Source organism: Odontesthes bonariensis, chromosome 10 (genome assembly GCF_027942865.1).
Source record: "Odontesthes bonariensis isolate fOdoBon6 chromosome 10, fOdoBon6.hap1, whole genome shotgun sequence".
Classification (NCBI taxonomy): domain Eukaryota; kingdom Metazoa; phylum Chordata; class Actinopteri; order Atheriniformes; family Atherinopsidae; genus Odontesthes; species Odontesthes bonariensis.
In genome coordinates, this window is record NC_134515.1 from 26876530 (window position 1) to 26886994 (window position 10465).

Genomic DNA, 10465 nt, shown 5'->3' on the forward strand with positions numbered 1-10465 from the left:
GGCAAAATTCAGTAGTGGCTTAAAGCAAATAGGAACCTAGGTGAGTTTGAACCTAATGTCAAATAAACAGATTTGTCCTACAGCCTATTAGCCGTGCGACCAAGCTGCCAGGGATTAGTCTAGCCGAGGGCACTGAGCCCAGCAGTGACTGGCTCGTGTCAGCCACCGTTGGGGAAATTGGGCTTAATTATGCACACTGCTGGCAGGTGCTGAAACCAGATGCCTCGCTGCCAAACAGTCAACCTGAGCATCTCCATCTCAGCCGTTCCCAATGCTGCTGAGGACTACGCTGGGTACAAAAAGAGCAAAACACTCCAAAAAGACACCACGTCAGGGCCGGGGAGTTGATAGATTCTTGGAATTGATAGATTCTTTCAAGGAGCCAGACTTTACAATCTTAACCTTTTTTTTTAAGTGGTTTCGCTCGATAGTTCTCCGGACCATTTTCGGAGGATTGTACTTTTGTTTTGGATGTTAATTCGCTTGAAAACGATGAATCATTCAAGCTTAACACGGTAAAACCAGCTCAAGGGGCAAACCTGCGTTGTCAACTAAGCAAAGAACTATCTTTAAATAGTATCTTTGGGCACTTTGTTACTATCAGCCTGTCGCAAAGACTCATTTCTGTCCAGTTCTTTAGTTAAATCTACAAACTTCACCAAAGATAACAGTCACTGCAGCATAGTAGGCTATCTTTGGACCAACAATATGATTCCGAAAGACCTATTTGTTGAAAACTTCTCAGCATGTTGTCCTTAATTAAAAAAAAAAAAATTAGGAAACTTAACACGTGGCAGACAAAAGAAGAAGTCGCAGACCAAAAATACGAAAGCAGATCAAACTATAGCCGTCTACAGCAGAAGAGTGTCTTAGTGTGAAAGTGATGTTCTTTAGAAAGAAAAAAAAAGGGAGGGGGGGGGGCTGACGCAGAATCAGAGAGATCCATCTGGCCTTTCAGACGATCCGTCTGCTGTTCACAGAAGCATCATTAGAAATGGTCTCCGTGGAAGCCATTCTTTAGGAGGAGAAACAGGGAGAAAAAAACTAAACTGGACTGAACATCAGCGGGCCTCAACATTATGGAAGCAGTGCGGGATCATCTCGACGGAGAACCGAACAAAAGGCAGCCGACATCCAAAGAAGAGCCTTGGGATGTCCTTCAAGAAGCCTGGAGAACTATTCCTGAAGACCACTTAAAGAAATGACAAGAGAGCTTGAAAGTCTAATAAAGATAATCATACCAAACGACTGGCTTTTAAGCTAGTTAGAAATGTAAAAACTCGGCTTTTGCCACAATGCTGTATTTCCTGTCAGCATGCAAAGAAAGAGGTGGCTCAAGACTTTTGCAAAGTCATAGGAATGATTTGACAAGCCCAAAAAACAACCACATCTTTAAATCTACTTTTGAACAAACCAAATCAACGCCCACGTTAACCTGTTTTTTTTTTTCAGTGCTTCTACGCCGGTTAAACAAATATGAATGGACTGAAATAAAGAAAGAGTTCCAGCAGCTCATCTGCCGGCTACAGTGTAAACCTTCAACAAAGCCTGATTTAGTCTTCATGGCTCATATCACCACAGCGTGCATTTCACAGTGCAACTGTGTCACAGCGGGAGGTGTGAACAAACCGCATATGCCCAGCGACTGTGATCAGAGCCGTCCAACGGGAATCCAGCAGAATCCCAATGAGGGGAATGAAAGCTGCTGGTGGCAGGCTGAAAATGTGGGACGAACACGGAAGGAAAGCGGTGAGGATTCAGATGGGGGGGGGCAAGAATGCAAGGAAGGCAGTCAAACACAGCCTGTCCTTCAACATTTTCCCACACCGATTTCACAGCGAAAACACAACGAGACAGTTGGCCGAGAAGAGCAACCTTCGGTTTCAGCAAAATTCTTGCAACATGAGACAGATGAGCAGTTATTTTCAGTAATGTTGTCAACTCACTTAAAAAAAACTATACAACCGCGTCATCTAGTATGCATTGTTAAAGCCTAGTTTGCTCAGAAAATTCAACAGAAAGCCAATCTTCATATCTTCCTGACCACAAATCTCATCTTCCCCTTCCCCTATATGTGTAAATATGAAAGTAGGTGTGTTTCAGTCACGTTGCTGCTTAACTGCTTAGTCATAATCCAGCCAAATCATTCCAGAGTTGTTAGGTTTCCTTTACATGGTTTACAGAAGCAGCTAAGCAAAAATGGGATGCTAGAAAAACACCTGGGCTACATCGTTTCCTGTGTCAACACATCGAGGACAGAAGCATAACTCCCAAGTGCAACATTTAGGTCTGAAGGTGGAGCAGAGGCTGGCGTGCGGCCCAGCAGGTGGGCAAGCAGACTGCTGAGAGAGGCAGAGTGGGATAAAACCGAAGACGCCTGGCAGACGGAAGCAGAGGGGGAAAGAAATGAAGACGCCTGTCAGACGGAAGCAGAGAGGGAAAGAAATGAAGACGCCTGTCAGATGGCCAGATGGGGGAAAAAGGAACACGTGTGGGCGTTTACAGGTCAAAAAAAAAAAAAAAAGCTGCTACGGTTGCTTTTCCTATTCAGAGACACGTCCAACTCAGCAACTGAAACCTTTGCTTTTGTTATTACGAGGCTTGGCGAGAAGAGAGAAACATGCTTAATATCCAGTAATTGTGCATGTGTTGCAACATTTCTCAAGACAACTTAGATTTTTTTTATTCAAAACAGGAAGCATACAAAGATGAAAACTGTATACACCGGCCTTTTTTTTTTTTTTTTTTACTATTTTTATCTTGGAACCAGGAGAGACTGCAAAAACCATCTGCATTGCTCAGCATATTCTCAGGATGAATTTGTTATTTCATACAACTTCAGCAGCCCCCCCCCCCGTCACAAACTAATCACCAAACCCCTTTCTTTTTTTCAAATCTATTTTTAGCCGACCACCATAAAGACGGCTACAAACTGCAGGGACAGGACGCTGCATCTGTCCCCTCTCTGCTCCCTGCCCACACACACACACACATATGTGGAATTCATCACTACTGAGAGCGCCTCTGTGAGCTTTCCCAGACTACACAAACACGAGCTGTAAACATAACGCGCGGAGTGGAGCATCCCAAACTCAGACGCGGCTGGAATGCTAACACGGTGGTGTTGGATTTCCCAGCTAACACAGCTCCCTCCTGGGTTGGGCCAGCTAATGTTTCTCTCAGTTCAGAGGTCAACAAATGATGACCTGCCACTCCTGCTTTTGCCCAGGTTTCACCCCTTTATCCCAAGGACGTTGTGAGGGAGAAAAGTGGTACAAGCTGCCTTGCTAACACCCCCCGTCTGCAGACTGCTTGCAGTGTGACAGTTTGCATGAACCTCGAGCTTCTGTGAAGCTCAGCCAAGGATTTCCAGTGTCAGAACCCTGCTGTGAGCCTGTCATTTGGAGAAGCGTCATCCCTATGGTGCACTTTCACACACGCATGCATAAAGGGCCTAATGAAAGGAGACAGTGGGGGGATTTTTACAAAAAAAAAAGGTTTTTAAAAAGGACAGTACGTGCTAGTTGTCACGCAGTAGAGATTCTCTCAGCTGACAGCAGTCTGACAGCACGGGTCTGCTTGGGATGAGCCAGAAACTGTGAATGTAACGGGATGGAATGATCTGGAGTTGTGCCCAAGCCTCTTAAGATGCTACCCAAGTCGTCAAACTGATAGAAAATACTTTCCTCGTGAGCCTTTAGAAAACAGAGAAGAGGGGGGGGGGTTACAGTTAAAGGGACTTTTGGAAGTATCTGAAGCTGAATTTAATCTTCAAACACCTAAAAAGTCCCACTTGTTTTGGAATCGGTCCACAGAAATAATAATAAGAAAAGATCATTTAAAAAAGCATTGGCCTAAATGGGTAGACGCCGCCTAACAGGTGGTCCAATTCTACTCACATGACAGCTCAATTTTCTTTGCAAAGCCAAAAAAAAAAAGTATAGAAAAGTCCCAGGACGGTCTTTTGGGCCCGCTATGAATATGAAAAGCACCATTCTATGCTTTGTCAGAGGGACAAAAGACATGGCTGTGAAGCTGGGAGACGAGCCCTCATCTGGATAAGCTCTCAGAGTGTCTGTCCAGGACTCCATGCATTCCACTGTTAATTTCCCCTCAGTGGGCAAGCACTCTCGCTGCCAGGGACTTTGTCTTACCTCCGGTCGAACTGCAGCAGCTGGCTGTATTTCAGCAATCTAGGCCAGGAAGTGCAAGTGAAAAACTTTTCCTGTGCACCACTGGGATTGAAAAGCGGTCACGGGGACCCTTGCAAAAATAAAACACAATATGAAGGGTAAAAACACAGAGAAGGCATGCCCTTGAATACATATCCATAAAGCCCACAAACAGCGTTCACCCAAACTTAACTTCAGCATCGACCGAGCTCCTCCATCAAAGCTCTCACTTTGACCTTACTACTTGAGGAGGCCCTGCCCAGCTCGTTTAATGGAGCACCACGAGACAAATGTTTTGGGCGGCGGCGATGGTGTCAACATGCCGGGGTCACCGTCTATCCCATGGCAACGGCTGGGATGCGGCTTCGTGGGAAAGCAGGCATTCCGCAGAGCAGGGCTGTACAACGGTCTGGTTACAAAAACACTGCAAGTCTTAACACGCACCCCATTCCAGGGAAAGAACGCCAAAACTCTATTGGAAATACACACAACACAGCTACAAAGAGCGGCGATAAAGCCGAATGCAGCATAGCCCGCGGATAGGCCTGTGCAATAAACAGTGACGTTACCGTTTGACTACGTTCTGCACGCGAGGCCCAACGTCCTTCACAGCAGCTTAGTCTCGAAAACGACAGTTCAGCCACAAAACACCTCGAATTGATAGGTTTTTTTTTTTCCTTTTACACAAGCCGAAGCTCAGGTCTGCAGAACACAGCAGTGTAAATAACTCTCACTCCTTTCTACACACTGACATTACAACCAGGAAGGGCTGAGATCCACAAAAAAAGAAAAGGAGATCAAATCTCCTCTGACATGATTACAGGCCAACACTTCCTAACAATAGATGATGAGTAGGTCACAAAGAGATTCTACTACAAGCAAAAAAAACTAAACATACACACACACACAAAGCCACAGCCTGTACCACTGTGGCAATTCACTGTAATGCCCACAGACGTATTGACATTTTCATTATGCAGACTAAATCAAATGTCATACACAACAGCAACAATCCCGCAAGCTTCCCTGAGGTCAATACACTTTATATTCAAACTGCCGGTCCTGCAAGCGCAGGTGTCCAAAGGCAACAGGCTCTTTAGCAGAGGTTTACTCATTTCCTGCACAGTGTGGCCTATTATTTCCCAGAGTCCTCATTGCCAAACATTGATTGCTCAAGACAGAACGGATGACACAACGGGCATTTCAATCCAACCTCAGATCTGTGAGCAAAAGACGGAGTCAGCCTCGACTGCACGACATCTCCGAATTGGATTTCCGATTAGACGGGTTTAATGTAATTACCTTGAGTACATTGTGCAGTCTGCACTAAGTAAAACAGTGATGCAGCACCTTGGGTTTCGCCTTAACACTCCTCCCTTAGATGATGGTGGCTTGCACCGAGGATCCCAGAGGAGCAATTTGATGTTTTGATTGACTGGCCTTCGCCTGTGTGCACTCAGCGCAATAACAAGACAGCAGATTGCTCACATGTAGAACGAGTACAGGAGCTATTCTTTTTTTACATATCTAAACAGATTCACAGGGGAATGGAGAACTCTTTTATTTATCAGTAGGTCCAATTGTATATTGCAAAGTGGCAGTTTTAGCCAGAGAAACTTTAGGAGACTGGATGTCTGGTTCCAGGACAAAGGGTTTCAGCCCAGGTAGTGGAAAGCCTAAAATTCAGATAACATCTGTGGGACGAAATGAAACTGCACTTATGGGATCTGTTGCGTTTCACCCTCTTCTTTAACAACACCAGCTTCTGCACAAAGTCACGGGGACAACATATTAGAAATGTCTTTTCCCAATATATCAAACTCAATGTCATCTTTCATGCCATACAAATGTAAGGGATGAAATCCCTGCTGGGTCGATCAGCTGTTCAAATCCCAGACACACTGCAGAGTGTGCACAGACACAGATGACACATTAAAGTAGCTGTGTTTTGCTTTACCTTGAAACTCAGATTTATTTACGAGGAAGTAGGCAGAGGAGAAGACGTTGGTGGCAGGTAAAAGCCTCAAAAGATCAACGAAACCTCCCCATCCTTTATGATGTGGGGAAAAAAAACCACATCAAGTGTGTGTACACATCAATGAAGAGTTCCCACTGTGACCACAGTCAAAGATGAAAAGTCAACACCTACACACATCAGGAAAGAAACCAGGGGGCTCAATAAAAGATTTCCAAATTTTAAAAAGGGAGTTTTTCTCCAAAAAAGGAAAACCTAATTCTGACTACTAAATTTAATTCTCCACTCTCACGAAAAGCTGGTTGTAATCATTAATACATCTGTGCCAGTTTTCCCAAGAGACCGTGGTCTGGTCTGCAGATTTCTCAGGTTTAACAGTAGAAAATACAAAAAAAAAAAGGGAATTATTGTATTACACTACAACTGGCAGGAAACACAAGAGCTGTGAGCTAACAAAGAACCATGCCACTGCCCCTGCGCTGCACTGCCTTACGTTGGGTTTGTTTGCCAAGACAAAAACAACAACCGTGTTCAACTAAACATGCATTTTTCAAGCCCCAGCAGTAAGAGATTAGACCATGTTTGACAGACACAATGCCGCCGGCTGAGTCCCATTTAGTTTGTCCGCTCCTTTTTAGCATTCCCAGACCCTACCTGAGCAGACTGGAGAGGGTGTGAGAGGAGGCGCCGTGGCCGCCGCTGTTGAAGCTTCCACCGGTCCCGGACGATCCGCCAGCGGATTGTCGCTTCCCGGACAAAAGCTTCTCCACAGCGGCCAGGTTTCCCGTGCGCGCCGCATCAAGAAGCTCCTGCTCTTTCCCCATCGCGGATCCCAAAAAAAAAAACAAAAAAAAACGGAGGAGGTGCGGGGAAGAGAGGGAAAGGGGGAAGAGAGGAGGGGGGAGTGGTTGTGGGAATTAAATTTCCTCTGCGACCCTCTCGTTCTCCCAACCTCAAGTTATTCCTCAGAGCTGCTAATGTGGCGGGGAAACAAAAGCTCCCTCCACCGCTGGATCCGTCCGTCCCGATCCACGGTGCTGCTGGTGCTCAGGGGGAAAAGTTTCGTTCAGGAGCACGGCACCACTATCGAGCAAACTTCCTCTGACCAGTCCTCCGAGCGTCGCCCGTCACTTCCTTGAAACTGCCCTTTCTTTCTGCATCTCCAATGCGAAACCCTTCAGACACGCACAAATACAACTCCTATCACCGCCACCCTTCGCTGCTTCACACACAGTCTGGATGGGCATAAGCAAGATGGCGCCTACGCAGACTGCGTATGAGAAGTTGAGAGAAAGGCAGGGTTATACCCATCCAGGGCTTTGAAAGTCTGTTTTAAGTGTTCAAAACAAATTTCCAAACCTGACCATTTAATGATTGCCTACTAGTTTTATTACTTAATTACTTAGAAACGCATGGTAATTCAGAGAAAAAAAGGTTACACTCACCAGACTGAACAGCTTTAAACTGAAAAGCATTAAAGTATAAATAATACGTGGAGACGTAAACGCACTTAATGTTACGTCTGTGCTGGGTAAAATTTTTTGTCACATTCATGGGTGTAAGGAACATTTCATAGCATCTCATTCAGTAACACTAAAAAAGTATTGTGTTAGTAATGATTGTAAAGCTGTTGAAGCTTTACAATTATATAAATAAAATGAAAAAATATACATATATTTTTTTCCATATGCCTGTTCCATATGTGAATAGTTTGTGACTGGTATCTCAAGGGATATCATGTGGCTATCATAGTACGATAACAGTATTTCAGTATATAAACGAAATATACAAAAAAAAACGTAATACGAAAACGCATTGTTTTAAATAAAGACTATGTTTAGCAACTTTTGTGGACGTCTGCTGCGTTCCCTCAATGCAGGCGGTGTTAATAAAGTTGGTACAAAACGGAAACGGAAATTGAGAATGACTGTGTTGGTGATACACTGGGTGATTTAGCTTTGTGACGCTAGCATTCCCGTTTTATTGAATACTTACACACGCTTAGTACACAGCAAGTGCGTTAATTGTTCTGTATTTTTGCGCACTAAGAAAAATACTATAGATAGGACATGTGTAAGCTGCTGATAGTTACTATCTAACCACAGACTTGGACGATAACTAACCTCTACTGTTAGCTTGTCTGTCGCTGCTGCCTTGTTGACGCCTAGCTGTAGAGAAGGTATGTGCAAGCCTTGTTCCCATTTTCATCTACTTTTTATCTGAGAGTTATTCCTGTTTTCAGCCGATTTTCTAAAACAAAACAAGACTAATTAACAAACAAAACAATTGTAAAGCAATATTAGCTTTTAATTTGTTGCTAACTCTGTAATTTTTAAAGTGGGAACAACTGTCTGCTGAGCTGCATCATTGATGTTCGCAGAACCCGTGGTATCGACTGACAATGGCAGATCCTGCACGGATCAAACCGGAGGATAAGCCCGAGAGGAAAGTGTCTGCCAAGGAGGAGCATCTTAAAACGGAAGTAACTGAAAATGTACCCATTTCAGAAAAAACTGCAGACTGTGACAAAGAGTCGTCCTCGCAAGATCAGCCAAAGCAAGAGGTCAAAGCTGTGAGTTCATTTACAGTTCTCTTTTAAAGGTTTCTGAACCCTTTTAACTTTCCAGTGACAACATAAATGGAAGATCACCAGATTTTCAAAAGATCATACTTAGTCATTTCTGTTTGGAAGTGTATCGTTGCACGATTGTTCAAAAACAAAAAAAATAAATCGGCGAGATAATCTCAGCAGATCAGAAGTGTTAATTAAAATCTGTAATATTTAAAGTTGATATATTAAAAACAATTTAAAGGAAGATGTTTTTAAACTTAGTCATTGGACTTATAAAATAATTTTGTGTTGCATGTTAAGGAACCTAATAGTAACTAATGACAGTGCAGCAGAAGTTATGTGAATGAGATCTTGCCTTAAATCAAACTTATGTGTACTAAAAGGTTGGAGGTTAACAAGTATTAGTTATGATTTATGCATAATCTGGTTTCACATAAGGACTGTACGTTTTTTTTTTTTCTCCCACCTCGTAGGAAACCGTAGCAGGAGATGATGAGGAAGAGGGGACCTCAGGCCAGCCCTCATCCAAAAGACTGAAGGTGGAGCCAGAGAAGAAAAAGGAGAAACGCCACAAGGTCGATGAGGATGAAATACAAAAGATGCAGTAAGACTGACATGTTGAACCGTGTAGAAGATCATTCTTGTTTTTGAAATCCTCTGCCTGAGTCTCATCCTGGTATTTCTCCTGTATTTATTTTTAGGGTTTTAGTGTCGTCCTTTTCTGAAGAGCAGCTGAATCGCTACGAGATGTACAGACGTTCCGCCTTCCCAAAGGCTGCCATTAAAAGAGTGAGCCGTGAACTGACAAAGATTTCTATTTTAATCCATGGATTTTTTTTTTTCTGCCTTACGTCTGTTTCTCATGTCATTAATTCAGCTGATCCAGTCCATAACGGGCTCATCGGTGTCCCAGAATGTGGTCATAGCGATGTCTGGCATCTCCAAGGTTTTTGCTGGAGAAATAGTTGAGGAAGGTGAGCGAAGGATTTACGAAACCAAACGATTCATGAATAATTGAAGTGCTTTCTTTTCTGTGCAGTTTGAATTGGAACATCTTGCGGTTATTTTTGTATCCCCTTTACAGCACTGGATGTTTGTGAGAAGTGGGGAGACACCCCACCGCTTCAGCCCAAGCATATGAGGGAAGCAGTGAGGAGGCTGAAGAGCCGAGATCAGATTCCCAACACCAAGTATAAGAACATTATATTTCACTGAGGGACGCAAGCTGCAGACTGGAAGAGGAAGCCAGTTGAAGTAAAGTGGTACGTCACAATGTGCAAGACGTGTCGAGAAGCCACTTGTTGCCATAAATGCAGTGACCATTATCTAACCGACCAAGCTCAGCATCTATAGATGATTTTTTTAAAAACGGTCAACAAAGCTATCAAATAGAGCTGGAAAGTGAAACTCCTAAACACACATATGTAAATAAAAGTTTTATACTCGACTATAAAATGTTTTGTTCTCGTCAGAAAAATGTACGTTTGTCTTTTTACAGCCATCCAAGCACACTGAGTTTTGAGAATGTTTTTTCTTTTTCCGATTTATTTCTGACTCTTATAATTGACCATTTAAGTTATTTTTGTGTTTGGATTGTGGCCGAAACTAAACTTTATTTGGAAACGGGTAACTTCCTGGATGTTGTTGTAAATAACACGACAGCCCTGTGGGAAATGAGAGAAGAAAATAAAAAGCAAAAAGCCCAAAATGTGCTGAGTAGTTTATTTTTTCACTTAAAACCTTTTC

The 10465-nt window shown here is 43.4% G+C and overlaps 2 protein-coding genes across 9 annotated transcripts in view; one reads left to right on the forward strand and one right to left on the reverse strand.

Moving 5' to 3' along the window:
- The window catches only part of anks1aa (ankyrin repeat and sterile alpha motif domain containing 1Aa), a 60489-nt gene extending 53123 nt beyond the window's left edge, over window positions 1–7366 (reverse strand). For 5 of the 7 annotated variants that reach the window (XM_075474977.1, XM_075474975.1, XM_075474974.1 and 2 more), the window contains exon 1: window positions 6802–7365. In XM_075474977.1, coding sequence (XP_075331092.1) covers window positions 6802–6971 — 170 coding nt within the window. In that variant the 5' untranslated portion in view covers window positions 6972–7365. Of the gene's footprint in view, window positions 1–6801 lie in introns of all 7 variants that reach the window. The other 2 variants (XM_075474978.1, XM_075474976.1) reach the window with 2 other exon arrangements.
- Window positions 7367–8072: 706 nt separating this feature from the next.
- On the forward strand, window positions 8073–10419 carry taf11 (TAF11 RNA polymerase II, TATA box binding protein (TBP)-associated factor). 2 transcript variants are annotated; one of them, XM_075474985.1, is made up of 6 exons: window positions 8073–8326; window positions 8486–8719; window positions 9193–9323; window positions 9421–9508; window positions 9597–9693; window positions 9804–10419. In XM_075474985.1, exons 2-6 carry the CDS (start codon window positions 8549–8551, stop codon window positions 9932–9934), a joined length of 618 nt encoding a protein of 205 aa, XP_075331100.1. In that variant the 5' UTR covers window positions 8073–8326; window positions 8486–8548; the 3' UTR covers window positions 9935–10419. The 2 variants fall into 2 exon arrangements, with proteins under 2 accessions (XP_075331100.1, XP_075331099.1); XM_075474984.1 differs by having other exon boundaries at window positions 8528–8719.
- Window positions 10420–10465: the final 46 nt, after the last annotated feature.